Raw genomic sequence first — 16644 nt, 5'->3', positions numbered from 1 at the left:
GCATTTCTTAATATGCATAAGTAATTTTAGTTTTTATGATTAATTTGATTAAAATATAGTAAATTGAAAAATATAAATCAATTATTTTTATAATATTAGTTAAGAACATATCCTTATTAGTTAATATATTCTTAAAAGATGATATATAGCTTAAATATTCAATTTAATATCATTTATAAAAGCTCTTATTTGTCTAATAAATTCTTTAATTTTTATTTTTAAAATTTAATATGATTTGATGATTGCAATAGTGTATCCAAACAAGACATGTGTAATTACACTGAAGCAAACAAGCACCCCCGTATAATTACTAGCTTGATAATTATTACCCTAGTAATTACTCCAACTACAATTATCATGTGACTTTCCAAACAGACCCTTAATGATATATTTAAACTTTTTCCTAGTAGAAAATCATTTTTTTGCACATTTTCGAGACTTGGAGGGCTGTTGACTCAACTTATGAATTAGTCAAGGACCACTGATGTGGAATATAAAGTTTGGTCTCCTAACCAGAAAGTAAATAAATTGATTCCCAGCAAAATTCTCTAGTACGCTTCAATTCAAACAATTCGAAATTGGCATCCCAAAGCCCCCCAAAGAAAAATGGCGACTTCCGCCTTAGACGGTGGTGGTAATAGTAGTGTTGGTGGAGAAGACATAAAATTTAGTGTAATGGTCAGCCTTTTCCAGTGGATACAGAAGAGTAAATCATCAGCGAAGAAGCGGTCCAAGTTCCGGAAGTTTATTGACACCTTCTGCAGGAAGCCTCAGGATAATTTCGCTGCCATGCGCCTTATTCTCCCTGGCCTCGACCGTGAGCGTGGCTCTTATGGCCTTAAGGAGCACGTCCTCGCTACTTGCCTCATTGACGCACTTGCCATGTCCCGCGAATCCGATGATGCCCGCCGTCTTCTCAACTGGCGGAAAGGCGGTCCCAAAACTGGCTCAAATGCCGGCAACTTCTCTCTTGTTGCCGCGGAGGTAAATTCTTCTTCACTATTGGAATTCTCTTGACGATCATGACTAGTAGAAACAACATAATAGCAATTCGGAATACTAAATTTCTCAGTGCAGATTATTCTTCTCGTCAGTTGTTTAATTGAAGAAATTATTGAAAAATACTCCAAATCAATAGAGTGATTGAGCGAGTTGAGAGGAGTGCAAAGGAGTTTTACCACTTTGTTACAATTATTATCTTTTATTAAAACTCAATTAAGTTTAACCACTTCCGCAGTCTTGCTCAGTCCTGTACATTAAATATTCTTCCCTGCTAACAACTGGCTCCACATTGTCCCCCTAGCCAGTGTCTGTTAGGTTAATTATCATTTCTTGAATTGAAAACTTTTTGGGCCTCCTTTTATTTGTACATCATTTCCTATTCTTGTATGACAGTGCTCGATTTTAATGAAGAGAAATGGAGAATGGAAATGAGATGTATTTTTTTCAAATCAATTCGTCAACTACACTATCAGCCCAATCAAATTGGGATATACAATAAAATAGGACAATTAGAGGGTATCTGTGAAAACAGCTCTGCTAATTGATGATCTCCCATTGTCAAACTAAACTATAAAAAGAAATAAGAACTAAGAGGTTGAAGTAAGAGAATTGGGGAGGTATAGACAATGGAGAGATCAAATGAGGAAAAAGAGGGGTAAATTTACCTACTGATTCTTGATGATTTTAAATGTAGGCTTGCACTAATTCTATAGAAACACATAAGGAGGAGTTATTCTTTGAGTACTTGAGTGTGAAATGTGTTTGAAATTTGTGAAGGAGGAACATTCTCAAAAATCAGTCAGATTGTGGAGTCAATGATTTCATTTTTTCTTTTGCTCAACTAGCTCACATAAAATGGCTATAGAGCCTACATGTTTATAGAACTTGTCCCACTTTGTCTAGTACATATATCTTAATTTAATTGATAACTTTTTGCTCTTCTCTAGTTCATGGACAAAACAATACATGTATCTGTAAATCAATTTCCTAAACGTGAATTAAGATAATTCTTGTATTTCAAAAATCTAAGAAGGCCTTTTCTTCTTCCAATACAAAGTTTATTCTCCAATACTCCTTAAACCTTGTGGTTGGAATTCACAAAACATTCTTCGGTATTTCAAATTTGAAGTTTAACTTCTTTCTCCTGAAGTGCCAATGAGAATGTTGTCTCTTCTCCTTCATCTTCATCATCAACAACAAGGTTTACCTGTTGTTCTTGTTGGTGCCTTTGCTTCTGGAAACAAAACTTTTCCATCTGGTGATTTCTTGCATTATCTACATTTCAAAGGTGGTGGGATGATGGGATCTTTCCTTTTTTGCAATGGTTGTGAGAAGGTTGAGCTGCATTTTTCTTCTTGTAGCTTTTGCCTTTTCCACTGAACTTTTACCTTTTTTGAAGATCTTGGTTGGCCATATCTTTGACTTATAAAGCTAGCTCAAGAGCTATTCCATGATGCCTTATGCATTCTTTGTTCTTGTGCCTCAAGTGCACTAATAAATTTTGCAAAAGTCATCTTTGCAATATCTATAGAATCCTCCGGGGAAGAGATTTTCAATGCAAAATTTTTAGGCAAACTTCCGAGGGATTTCTCGACAATCTTTTCTTTCAAAAGATCCTTACCTAATATTTGGATTTGACTCACAAGTTCCATCAACTTATTTGGGTATTGTGTCTCTCCATCTTCTCCATTCTTAAGTTTTCAAGTTGTCTCTTTAAAGGAATAATATTGATATTTCTGGTCCTTTCTGACCTTTGATATTCTGTCTACCAATTTTTCCATTTTTCATTAAGAGAAGAGCAAGACATAATCTTTACAAAAATTGCTTATGATACTAAAGCATGTAGATGTGTTAGAGCCTTAGATCTTTCTTCTTCTTATCTTTGAAAATTTGGAGGTGAGAAACTATCGGATCCTTAGACAACTCAAGTGATTTCCCTTGTCTCCATTACCTCCCATAAATCTTCAGCCAAAAGCTTTAATCTTCACTTTTACCTTTATTTTATCAGGAAAAACTCATTTTTCACTACCTATGGTTGGTAGTTCTCTCTACATACAAGAACAAGTTGCTAACAGAAATTTGATGAAGACGTGATTTTTAGTTTTTTCAAAAATCTTTCAATAAGATCTCTTTGCCTTAGTTTCTCAATTCTCACAAGTCCTTCAATGCAATTGGCTTTGATACAAAATGCTGAATATTTGGGGTCCGGGGGGTTGGGGGGTGGGGTGAAGGAGTGCTCACGAATCACTCAACTTCTCTTGAAGATAAGTAGAGGAGGTGATTCTTCTTTATTTCACTCGACTTGCTTAATAGCCGAAGTTCCCCTAGGTATTTATAGGACTTCTTTTACCATGTATCTAATCTAGTACATGTATCTTTAATTCTAAATCTTTTTCTCTTTCCTAGTTCACGAACAAAGAATTTTATCGTTAAATTAATTTCCTAATACATAAAGTAAAATAATTCATGTATCACAAAATATCTAAGAAAGCCAACGTTGATTCTCCAACAAAATAATCTAAGGTGTTCCTGCTATTGAGTGCCCATGTAAATTGTCTTTGTTAATTTACCTCACACACGTGCATGTGTTATTACCATAACTTTGTTGCTTAAAGAATTGATGCGATGGGTTATCACTTCATAGGTGAAACCATGCCTTTTAGTTAATGTGCCATCTAACCAATGACTTGCAAAGTGAAAAAGATGAAAAACCTTTTCTTTAAATATCAAATTTGAAGGGCTGGAGTAATATCAACGTTATTGATAATGGGTTTTGAAATTAGTTGTTTAATTGCAATTTGATTATTATAATACTAAGTTCATATATTTTGATACTTCATATTCTGAAAGAAGTGCACACTTCATTTCTCACTTTAAGCTCCAAGGAGCTTGTCTCTTTGATGCCCTTTTCGCATTTAATTTTTTTTTTTTTTGACTTAAGATTCATACAACTATAACAGATTTTCCCCATTTTAATTTCTCTGCATTTATTTATGCTCGTACTTCAATTCATAATGTGCCCTTCTTGTTTGAGATTGACCTTGTCCGTAAGATCTTTGCTGGAAACTCGAGGAACTGCGGTTTTTGGAGCTGAATTTGCCCAACAAATCAGCACCTTAATAACTACCCCATTATTTCCTTTCAAATGACAAGCTAAATTACAACTTTATTGTGTTCTTCCTCTGAGATTGTTCTGTTGCTAATGTTTTTGGTATTTTTTCTCATCTTCAAAGAACCGGTGTTGTAATATACATATGATTAATAACTTATATTGGATATTGCTTGTGCATAGGTCCTCCAGCGCAGACAGGGAATGGCTTCTGCTGGGCTAACAATTAAGGAACTAAATGACTTCCTTGATCACTTGGCCTCAAGTGAAAATAGGTGATGAAGGTTCCGTATTTGTGTATACCTTATCTTTATGATTTCCATTGTTATAGATTACCAATTTTTTGTATGAGTGTGTTTGGTACGGAAGAAAATGGTTCTTGTTAGTTACTCATAGAAAGCACATAAAATGAATTAGAAGAAGTAGAAGACGTGCTTAAAATGATCAAGAAAAGTAATCAAGAACGAAAAGATTGTCTCCGATTATCAAACAATCACAATGTTAAAACACTTTCATCTCTCGCCAATTAGTGTTTCAAGAAGTCAAAAACCAGATAAAACTGAACTTAAAACACCCCCTAATAAAAGTCTAAGAATAGGTATTTATAGTTTCTAAAAATGCTTAACGAAATTCGGAATATATTAGGGTTCGCGCACCTGTGGCAGCGTTGCATGTGCTGTTGCGGTCACATCTGCTTTGCAGCATCGGGTAGCACGGTGAAATTGTCGCATCTGACTTGTGTTGAAAGATAAGTAAGATGCGTCCCTGTATCAGGAGTTGCGGTCGCACTAGTGCACCGCATATCATGCTTTTTCTGCAACCCTTTTGCCTCGAGTTGTGGTCTGTGAACTGGTGATGCGCCGCCGCATGTGGGCTTGCGAGCACATCACCCTCCACATCATTTCCTCTACATCGACATCACTTTCTGGCAGCAGTTTGTTTTGTTACTTCCAACTCTCCTTTTTTGCACCTTTTTACTTTGTTTCAGCCCAATCACCGTTAATCATGAAAATCTGTCTTTCGGTAATGTTACTATTTATCAAAAGAGAAAATCTATCTTTTAGGGCTAAAATGCCGTAAGTGTGACCTTTTTCTCTCCGCAAACCCCCAATAGAACCAGCTTAAGGACTAGATAAGTAGGTTAAAGTCATGACCCGAGTCTACACCCTAGCTGAGACATGGTACTTGGAACCACAAATGATCCCAAGCTAACTCTTGACATAGTATATCTAAGCATATCATATGAAAATTAAAGCGGATGCTGTAAACTAAAACCATTCAGAAATAAGTCTATTACAACCGAATACTAATGTCTAAAAGCCTCTAAACTAAATAAGATCATTTGCTGGGACAAGACCCGAAGTTGCTTGAAAGTTAACACAACTGAAGTGAATAAAATTTGTTGAATCATAAGTGAAGTCCTTTGAATGCGAGGAGGACTCACCACAATGCTGAAAGTAGAGTAACTTAGTGGAACGTCTGTCCGCGAATCTGAATTAGGGTGATGAGATCTTCATCATAGAATGATGTAGCGCAAAGTAGCATGTGTTGGTGTGCAAAGTAAGGGCTGAGATCAACAATTATACAACAACTGAAAGAACTACGAATCTGATCATGAGTAATACTCAAACGATAACTGAAGGACTGAGAGTCAAAACTGTGAAATATGACATAATATTTCAAAAATAAAAATGTATATCTTAGACCATATTTCCAAAATCATGTCCGAAAGGATGCATATCTGGAAATCATGTTACTTGAAATTACGCTATCCAAAATCATACTATCTGAAATCTTATAATGATTATATCAAGGAAATATAATCTACAAGCCTCATCTACAACCTATGGTTCCATCTACGGTCCGTAGATAATGCTCATGGATTCCAGTTTTCCAGGAAAATTTCAACTTCTCACAATCTGATTTGGATTTAGAACTTCTAAGGTGTTACAACACTGAACTCGGATTGATGCAAATTTGGTGGCGTTGGAAAAAAGACTCATAGACCTTTACTTTGATAGGTCATGGGCCACCTAACTCTTTATATGCTGGGAGATATGGTCGTTTGGAGTTGATCCTTATATGAACTCATGCAAAAACTTATTCGATAGAAATGCTTTTAACTTGGCTTGATGTTTGAGGTACCTTACGACCCTAAAACACATCCGATACACTTATTACACTTAGTAAGGACCTTAACATATACATATAAATTAGAAATCATAGAGTTCAGGCCTACACTTACAGAGAAGGGTTCAGATTTTTACTTAGAAGTTGCGGGTGTTACGCTTAATTACCCACTTATCATACACGTGCTTTTGGGGCTTGATGTGGCGTAACCCAAAAAAATTCATGTAGGCATATGCCCAAAAAGGACACTATGTGCCATGGACCTAGTGTTGTGACACAATTAAGCCTACTACAACCTTGTTGGTGTCACGTATACAAATCTTTTGTTTCCATCGCATGACATTTTTACATAATTCCACATTGATTCCAAGAGATCATAGGTATCTAGAGAACTTTTTTGTGGTGAGGCTAACTTCTTACATATTTGAGTTATGGTGGCTATGCATTTCCTTGGCATTTTGAATTGTCAAACCTTCATGTTTCTAAATCTTTTAGGTCATGTTTGGAAAGTCACTCTGATAATTAGATTTGGTGTAATTACACTACCTAACATGTTTGGTTGACAATGTAATTACTTGGTCAGCAGGTAATTGAGTGTAATTGGCAGGGGTAGTTACACTCTCCAATTCTCAGAAAGGGGCTGTGAATTGCTAGCAATTACATGGTGTAATTACAAGCTGATTACTTTTAATTTCTTCTTTTTATTTATTTGTTGTAATTTATTTTCATTTCTATCATTTTAAATTCTTTTTTATTTTTATTATTTTAAACTTTTTAAAATAATTTTTTTATATTATTTATATTTCATTTTCTTCTCATTCTCAACCTTTACTTCTTGTGATTCCATGCGATTTCATATTTTTTTTTTATGTTTACTTTTTTCAATAGCATAATTTTGTTAGAATTCTAGTTTTTAAAGTAAAGTAGAATTCCTTGTTGAGTAAGGTTATATATTTATGTTTTCCTTTTTTTTAAATCATATTTATGTACGGTATGTTGAAATTTGACATAAGCGTATTACATTAAATTTTTTATTTTAAATTTAGAACTTATGTTATATTTTCAGTTTCATTTGCTTAGTAGTATTGACTTTGATAATTCACATTGCAAATAATTTATTTTTTAGTTAGACTTGATAAATTATCTTTTTGTCAAATATTTTCATAGTTTATGACATTATATTTATAATATTCATGTTTTTGTCAAACAAGTATTTTATGACGTTCATAGAAATCTTGTACTTTTAGTTTTTATTATTAATTAATTAAAATATACCAATTTGAAAAATATAAATTAATTATTTTTTATAATATTAGTAAAGAACATATGTTTGTTGATTAATATATTTTTAAAAGACAATATATATCTTAAATATTTAATTTAATATCATTTATAAATGCCCTTATTAGTCTAATATAGATTTTTAATTTCAGATAATTAACTTTACTTTTAAAATTTAACATTATCTTATGATTACACTTGTGCAACCAAACAGTACATTTGTAATTACACAATGACAAACAAACATTTCAGCGTAATTTCTAGGTTGTGTAATTACTAGGTTGATAATTACTATCCTAGTAATTACACCAATTTCAATTACCAGGTGGCTTTCCAAACAGACCCCTAATATTTTTCCTCCTTTACATTTATTTGTGATGTCCATGGCAAGCTCCACAAAAGCAAAATTTCCATGCTTTGAGACTTGTCTCTTCGATTCATCCGTATTGACCAATTGTACCATCACTGTATATCAGTCAAACTCTTTTTCAATGATGACCAATTCGCAGAACCGGCTGAACTTGTCAACTCTATTGGCCAACTTGTTGTGTGGAAGAGTATGAAATTCGGTCTTGTGATATGAAGGAGAAATGCAATTGATTATAGAGATGGAGATAGATAGTCAGAAATTGAGTATTATCTCTAGCATTCAATTTTCTAAAATGGTCAAGACAATTGCTTTTCTATATCAAAATACGTTAGTCATAGGGGTGCAGATTACCTAATAATAGATGCATCCTATACTTTTATGGACAAAGGAGGAAGAGGCAAAGTTTATCAAGGTGATAAAGTTCCCCGAACTTAAAAACTGTGAACTAGTGCTACTCTTTGCATCACAACTGCTCTGATAGAACTTTCATCACCTACTGTACAGAGATGGAAAGAAATGCCATGACCATCTTTTTACTCTTTGGTTACCCAGCTGGTTAGTTAAATTCTATCTAAACTTTTTTGTTTTAATGAGTTCTTCTGATACCTGAGCCATAGTTTCAGACATCGTGCTATAGCATATCCATACATAGACTTGTTGTATTGTTAAACCTTAGATCTGTCATCTGTTGAATTATTAACTTAAAGCCTAGACCTGTTGCAGGAGGCTTGCGGAATGCATCTTCAGCTGTAGATTTCAGTTCCCTCTTGAGAGACCAATATTTTAGAAAGAACTTGATCGGATGCTTTGTTGCTCCAGTATTTACAATTTACTTAGCTTATTATCCTTATGCTTCACTAAGATATATTTTATTGTTTTATCAGAGCAGAGAAGACTTCAATTCTGTCTGATCTAATCAGGAAAACAAATGCTCAAGAAATGAAATGGATTATAATGATAATTCTCAAAGGTTTGATATATCTTTTTGTCAATACTTAAACTCTAGGATCTCCCTCCATTCCCAATGATGTCAATTTGCCACTGATTTTTGTCTTCATAATTTAGATCTTAAGTTGGGAATTAGTGAGAAGAGCATCTTCCATGAATTCCATCCAGATGCAGAGGACTTATTCAATGTCACATGCGATTTAAAATTAGTTTGTGAAAAGTTGAGGGACAGAAGTCAACGGCATAAACGCCAGGTTTGTTTCCAGTTCTCATATTTAACCTTATGACATACTTCTTATCATGACTTGGTACTTTTAGTAGATATTGGATCTTCCTCTAGTTGATTTATAGTAACTTTTAAAATCTCATCTTTTTAACCTTGGTGACTAAGTGTACATAGGCCTATAATTTGGTAAATATTTGTTCATTGCTTGCTCTTGGCGACAAATCCTATTGTAACTTCTTATCCAAGAGATGAGCAAATGCTTTATTTTCTAAATTAGAGTGCTTATGTAGATGGTCAGCTGTCCTAAGTTTGTCTCTCGTTTCCTTCACTGGTCGGTGCCGTCAACCTACTCTTTTATCAAAACTTGATTTAGAAAGTCACAGATATGTGATTGGGTATTTTGGGAAGAAAGGATACGATGACAGGTTACGTGAAGTGTTGGAGGCTATGTCTGAAACAGTGATTAATTGATTTTCCTGTGTGCATATTAAGATTTAGATTTCACCATCAGCAACTTGACACTTGGTTGAAGGCCTCTGAATTTCTGAAGTAGGTGATCTTTGTATCTTTTACCTTAGTTCAATGTTTACAAATTAACAAGATTAGCTGTTGTATCTTGAAGGAATTCATTCTTCACATCAAACTGTTGTAAGTCCAAATCAAGATTAGCTGTACAAGATAAATGAATTCTAACAGCGTTCAGCTTTACAATTGGGGTAAATATCTCATGATTATCCACATCATTAGTTTGAGTGAGTCCCTTAGCCACTAATCTTGCTATGAACCTTCTAATCGAGCCATCAACTTTGTGTATCATGGTGAAGACCAATTTGTAGCCAGCCAATTTCTTTTCTACCAATGTCGTGACCAGTTCGCAAGTCTCATTTTTTGACAATGCGTTCATTTCTTTATTCAAAAATAGCTTGCATAATCTAGGATGTGCAATAAACTTTCCTTCAATTTTGCAGAATTGTAAGAGAAGATATAGACAATATAGAGTCTCTATAGAAGGGAGACAAGGAATTATAAGAGATAAAGTTAGATAAAGGATGTTTGGTGGAAGATCTGATTTCCTGTGAGTCGATGAAGATGGCTGAATTTCTTGCTAAGACAGTTTTTCCAGAAGCAATTTTCTTGGATGTCTCAACATTTTCTTCAATATTAGATAAACCCCTTGGTGGACCTACTTGTTTTCTCCAACGTCCTCTAGTTGGTTCACCATGTAGCTTTCAACACGTCTCTTGTATGCCTAGGTTTTCCATAATATCATAGTGCAAGTGATCTTTATAGGAAGTGGTTGCCCTTGGTTGCTCATGATATATAGTTAAACCAGTGTTATCAAAAGCAAAAAGCACAAAATAACTCTAAGATTCATTGGAGATTTAAGTGCAAAACACAAACAAGGCATGAATTTTATTGAAAAAAGGCGCAAAGGGAGAAAAGAAATACAAATATATATATATATATATATATATATGTTTAGTTCAAGAGTAATAATTATAAGCATGAACGACAAACATATGAATAAAGAAATTGAATTTTTTTTACGATAGAGTGAAAAGTATGCCTTAAAACCGTGATGACGACACTAAAGCACACATAAAGCGAGGCGAGATGCAATACACGTTTTGAGCGTCGCTTCAGGGCTTAAGCGCGCCTTTGATAACATTGGTTAACCTAGATTTCTACGTTAGAGCTGAGTAAAGCATGACCCCTTGTTGACTCTCTTCTTGTTAAATAATGAAGAGGGCCACATGTGCCAGCATGTGACGTATGACGTAGGAAGTCAGCCTTTTCTGGTGGTGTGTGGATGCATGTGAGACACTTAGCGACAATGAGTTTTCTTGGGTGGGTGGCATAATAGAGAGTTGCCTCCCAGTGGTACCCATTTGTGTATAGGACTGACCGAAGGTGGTATATAGGGATGGCAATGGGTCGGTGCTGGGAGGGGGGGGGGGGTTGAGCTTAACTCGCAAATTTTTTAATCTGTCTCACCCCGCCCTGCACAACAATTTTTTTCATTTTCAACCCGCCCCACCCCACCCCGCATAGACCCGCTCCGCATGAACTCGCCCCGCATAATTTTTTTAATATTTTCTTTTTATAGTTAAGTTTGATACTACAAATAAAATTCATAAAAATAAATTCATTTTTTTATTAAGTTGTATTATTTAATTTAATAGGATAGTGACTTAAAATTTTATTTTTTAGAGGTCAATTGGGAATGTAAGTAATTGAATTATTTTTTATTGAACCATTTTCATTTACTATCTTGAATATTTTAATAGCTTTAAAGAAATTATGTTAATAAATAATGCTCTATCACTCTTATAATATGTAAAAAATTGAAATTAAGTTTAAACCCACACAAAATCACATATACCCGCAACCTGCCCCGTCCCGCATTAGTTCTAAAAAAGCCCACTTCAACCCGCCCCGCATCCCACCCGCCCCACACAACCTTAAACTCAACCCGCCCCATCCTGCATAGACCCCGTCCCATTGCCATCCCTAGTGGTAAAGTTGCTTCCAACAGTGACTTTTTTGGGAAGAGAAACTAAGAAACATAGAGAAAATTCAATCTATGTAACCTTAGTACTGCAGAGGTAGGAAACTCATCCGAAAAAGCCAGCAATGTCTTTGATACCATGAAGGAATTGAGAAGGAAGAATAGGCTTCCTATTTGAGTATATGTTTTGTTTTGTTTTTCATTTTGATAACCATGTATATCCCATGGGATGAGGTATTTATACCATGAATCCTATAACTAATTCAGGGAAGACATCAATTACATTATAAGGAAAATATCCTATTCTCCCAATGTCTCCTAGCATGAAGCTAATTAATTAGTACAGTCAACAGTATCTGGTCTTACAAATAAGCTAATGGTGGATGGAGAAATTAGATGGATATTTTGAGTTCTATAAAAATTATACATGGAGTGTTGGAATGTCCACATTGATCAAGGGAATGATGGGGTGTTATCCCTTACATGTTCTTGGACAATCCTCACCTTGTGAGTTAACGCGGTTGAATTATGGTAAGGCCCATTTTCTTTGTACATATAATATAATACATAAATGTTCATAATCCAGGACAAGGTAGAACAGGAAAATGATGTAGAGAAGGCTATAAAGGAGTTCCAAAGTAGAGAATTAGTATCATATGCAGGAAAGAGATGTAGAGACTAGAGAAGGAAGTAAAAGAGTGCCAAAGTTGAGAATTAGTATAGTACTGCTGTCAATAAAGTGACAAATGATTGTAACATTAGTATCATTGATAAACTATGACTAGAATACATCAACCCCCAGGCCCCAACTATTTTTCAACCTCAAAATAATGGGAATATTTATTTTTTATGTTACCATCAACTTAATGCAACCATCCAGAGTTTGAATGTGACAGTAGTGTACACAAAACATATTTAATATCAAGTAGCAGCATAGACAAAATCTTTTTGCGAAAGGAACCTGTTCCACAGCTCGTGGAAAACTCAGTACATTTAGTATGATCCTTGATTTTGAGGTGGGATGCCAATGATATCATTTAAGTTCTCTCCTTTCTCTTGTTTTATAATCCTATTTATCTCCAGCAGGATAATTGCAACTGTGTTGTTTTCTGCAGGATATTGAAGTTGGAAAACCTGTCCGCCCTCAGCTGGCTCTTAGGGTCAGCAATGCATCTGCTGCATGGAAAAAGGTTTTATGAGATTTGCTATTTTATCTCCTTGTTTTGCCCCTCCCCCAACCGAGTCTTTTTAACGATGGTAGCGTTTCTATTGATTAACTTTATCTCATGTTAAATTGATTATATCGTGAACAGCTTTACGGGAAAGAAGTAGTTGTTGAGTGCAAATTTGATGGGGATCGCATCCAGATTCACAAAAATAATTCTGAGCTAAACTTCTTTTCAAGGTACCATTTTCATAATTTTCTATCTAATTCCTCCTTTTTGTTGTATTTCCTTGGTGTGATTTAATCCTTTCTTTATGGATTTGCTCAATTTATCTGAAACGAGTAAATGCACTTTTCCTCGTGTCCTACTGAATTTTTTGATTTGATTTTAGTACTTGCCGAATATGCATGATTCTAATACTGTGGTTCTCATAACGAATTGTTATAGGTTTATAGTACTTCTAATTGCTATATCAACTCAAATGTGCTTGCAGAAACTTTCTGGATCATCAAGAGTATGCTCATGGGATGTCAGATGTTATTACTCAGAATATCCTTGCTGACAAGTAAGCAAACGTATAATTCTGTAGCCATTGTAAAAAAGGAAAAATAAATATTAATCCTTATGCTTCCATTTCTCTCTCTCTCTCCCCCCCCCTAATTTGTTAACATCACCCTATGATTTGTTAATTGTTATTTCATGTCTAGATTTGCTACCAAATCCACCAGATGCCTGTCGATTACTTTTTGATATAATTAATTAATTTCATTAAAGAAAGGGAAAAAATGTGTGCCTGTACACATCAATACACATGCCTGTCGGTCACTGTGCCCAAGACTCTAGTAGGGTACTTTGTTTGACCGTGTCTGAATTCAGTTTCAATTTTTATGTGATGATGTCGTGGGTCTGGGTTTTATGATCACGACATGCCTCTCATATTGCTATCCCATTTTTCTTAGAGATGGTTAGTGGGTGAGTGGTCAGTGGGCGATGAGATGCAAGGTTGCTGGAAAAGATATTATGCGGAAATGACCCAAACTGATTATGTAGCATAAGTTCTGTTTAAAGAAGAGAACAAGAATTAGTCTGTTTTATGAAGAACTCCCAACAGGGATGTGCTGTGTGATCCTCTATCTTGTGATAGCATCCTTCTTTTCAGCTTTTTGATGCTGGTACATCCCCAGAACTGGTCTGACATGAAGTGATGTTTTTGGTTTATCTTTAATTGATGGCATCAAGTACCTTTGACAACTAGTTATTTTTTTGGAAAACGAAATATACTTTGTTATTTTCTGAACTGTGCAGAGCTTTGATATCTATTCCTATTGCATATAGCCTTGTAATGAGGGGTACTTACCTTTTCCGCTGCGACTGACTTTCTCCTTACCTCTCTTTTTTGATCAGGTGCATACTCGATGGTGAAATGTTGGTTTGGGATGCATCAATAAACCGCTTTGCAGAGTTTGGTTCCAATCAAGAAATAGGTGCTTATGATCCTTGATTGACATTTTTCTCCACAAAATCTGTGTTGTCTGCTAGTTTTTGATGCATTTTCAATGTATGCTGAAGATCTGTTAATCTATCATAAACCTATTTTTGTTTTTGAATTGCCTGACTTCTCATTGTGAATTTCTTACTTATATAATAGCTAAGGCAGCAAGAGAGGGTCTTGATAGTGATAGGCAGGTTCGTCTTTAGAACATTACTATTTTATCGTGTCACTCCTGTAAAAGATCGGCATAATGAAATATATTTTGGTTGTGTTGCAGTTATGTTGTATCCTTTTTGTTTCTACAATGTTTTCCAAGTTTGGCAGCTCAGCAGGAAATGAGTGTGTTAATGTCAGCGATGCTTGTCCTTGAATCTCCATAATGTTGGTTGGCTTCCTCTCCCTTAACATTGCATGTCAATAGATGTTGCGTTCGATATTCTTTATGTTGGGGATACCAGTGTTATTCATCGGAGCTTGAAGGAACGTCAAGAGATTCTCCAGAAAGTTGTGATGCCCATAAAAGGCCGTTTAGAAATTTTGGTCCCTAATGGCGGTCTTAATGCTCATCGTCTTTCTGGTAAGGATGCCTTTTGATTCCCCAGGTTGTAAGTTATATTGTTGTCATGCTTCACATTCTATTCAGCAATAATGGTCTTTTAATCCCTTGAAGTTTGTGGTGATATCATAATGTATATGGTTGTCCATGTTTGCTTAAATAAGATGTTTGTGCCATGAATCAAACCATTTTCATTTGTCCACATCCCACCTGGGGAACATGTGTAGCGACCACCATAGTCTCATGCTATGTGCCTTGTTATACTAAGTTGGTCAGACTCGGGTGCTGCGGATCCGAGAGTCGGATTTGGCAAAATCTAAATTTTAAGATTCAGGAGTACGAATCTGAAAATGGATACAAGTGCGGGGATTCAGCTTAAAAAGTCTAACATTATAAAAATAGATTTATAAGATAATTTAAATTTGAGAGATATTTTGTGATAAACTTACATGTGTATTGTAGAATTCGAACTTTCATTCTCCAAGATGAACTTCCATTTTTCCTATGAACACAACAAAATAGCAACTAAACATTAAAACCATTAAAACCATTAAAACATAGTACTATAGAATAAATATAAATATAGAATAAATATAACTATTAAATATTCTCAAAAAAAGAAAAAACATTAAAACCATAGTACTATAGAATAAATATAACTAAAAAAAGTCAAAAATAAATTGAAAGAAAAGAAATAACCTTAGAACAAGGACAATAACTCTTGAGATAAAGAATGTAACTTGAAATAAGATCACTAAGCAAAGTGAAAGTGGAAATCTAAGAAGAGAAGAAAAAAAACAGGGGTGTAAGACCGTCAAAATGCTCTTTGGCACATTTCTCGAGGTAGTTACCTCGGAACATCTAAATTTTCTTTCCTAAGTGGAATTTCTCCATCATTTCTTGTCACAACCCAATTTCTGAGGTCATGATGACTGCTACTACACCCCACTAGTAGGTAAGCCTAACCCTTAGCCCGGAGCCATAAGCAATGGGCTACCAAGCAGAAGCCAATAACAAGAAGCATAAAGCTTACAACAAAGCGAAGAAAAAGGGCAATAATTAGAAGTATAACACAAGGATCTATCCCAAGACCCGGCATCGGTTAGTAATTAAGTGTCTAATCAAAATGAGAGTACAAAGCTTTTACAAATACATAATGAGTACAGGCTACCTCTAAATATAATCTAAAGACCATGCCTAGCCAAAACAGACGGAAATCGGAAACTCCGAACGCCGGGAGCTCACCCTAGTCTCCGAGCTCCAAGCTGCTCCGCATGACTCCAAATCAACGGCGAGAAGCTAAACTATGATCTGCAGAGAGTAGAAGTGTACTATGAGTATCAAAAGCGGTACTCAGAAGGCATCAGCTGACTGAGCTCAAAGATAACACAAGTATAAGCAACATGTAATAAGGAAAGCATAGCACATATAACTAAACATGAGATAATATGATATACAAGCAATAAGGAACAAAAATAGGATGCAAGAAATAAGGAACCGAGTCAAAAAAGTACCTGGACCACAAGCCAACAGCTTAATCATAAGCAACTAAGATACAAAGTCAACTACCTAGGGTCAGGAGGACTAACAACCACAATTCTAAAACCAAAACCTATCAGCTAGCAGATAAATAACAACAAAGAACAGGATATAGTCAAACAATAACCTCACCGGACCCCATAAGCCCAGAAGGTACAAACAACAAATATAACCTAATCGGCCCCATAAATCAGAGGGTACAATCAACAAACAAGTATACTGGTGATAGGCAATGCATATGAATGCAGAGTATGCATTAGAACCGCTAGTAACCATCTATAACCACCAAGTGTACACCTCCATGCCGTGCGGGTGA

General features: G+C 35.2%; 2 protein-coding genes across 3 annotated transcripts in view; one reads left to right on the top strand and one right to left on the bottom strand.

The window, feature by feature from the left end:
• Positions 1–525: 525 nt before the first annotated feature.
• LOC125823325 (DNA ligase 4) overlaps positions 526–16644 on the top strand; it is a 42667-nt gene continuing 26548 nt past the window's right edge. The window contains exons 1-11 of the mRNA XM_049502717.1: positions 526–984; positions 4295–4386; positions 8777–8862; positions 8958–9094; positions 12691–12765; positions 12889–12980; positions 13235–13306; positions 14146–14225; positions 14390–14427; positions 14511–14517; positions 14655–14810. Coding sequence (XP_049358674.1) covers positions 607–984; positions 4295–4386; positions 8777–8862; positions 8958–9094; positions 12691–12765; positions 12889–12980; positions 13235–13306; positions 14146–14225; positions 14390–14427; positions 14511–14517; positions 14655–14810 — 1213 coding nt within the window. The 5' untranslated portion in view covers positions 526–606. The remainder of the gene's footprint in view (positions 985–4294; positions 4387–8776; positions 8863–8957; positions 9095–12690; positions 12766–12888; positions 12981–13234; positions 13307–14145; positions 14226–14389; positions 14428–14510; positions 14518–14654; positions 14811–16644) is intronic.
• Positions 3152–16644, bottom strand: part of LOC125823320 (protein TRANSPARENT TESTA 9) — a 364024-nt gene continuing 350531 nt past the window's right edge. For both annotated transcript variants that reach the window (XR_007442703.1, XR_007442704.1), the window contains exon 22: positions 3152–3162. The gene's annotated coding sequence lies outside the window, so the exon portion shown is untranslated. The remainder of the gene's footprint in view (positions 3163–16644) is intronic.

This window comes from Solanum verrucosum, unplaced genomic scaffold (genome assembly GCF_900185275.1).
Source record: "Solanum verrucosum unplaced genomic scaffold, falcon-dt-bn FXZP01000214.1, whole genome shotgun sequence".
Lineage (NCBI taxonomy): Eukaryota > Viridiplantae > Streptophyta > Magnoliopsida > Solanales > Solanaceae > Solanum > Solanum verrucosum.
The sequence above is the reverse complement of the archived record's forward strand: the minus strand, read 5'-3'. Positions and strand labels throughout refer to the sequence as shown.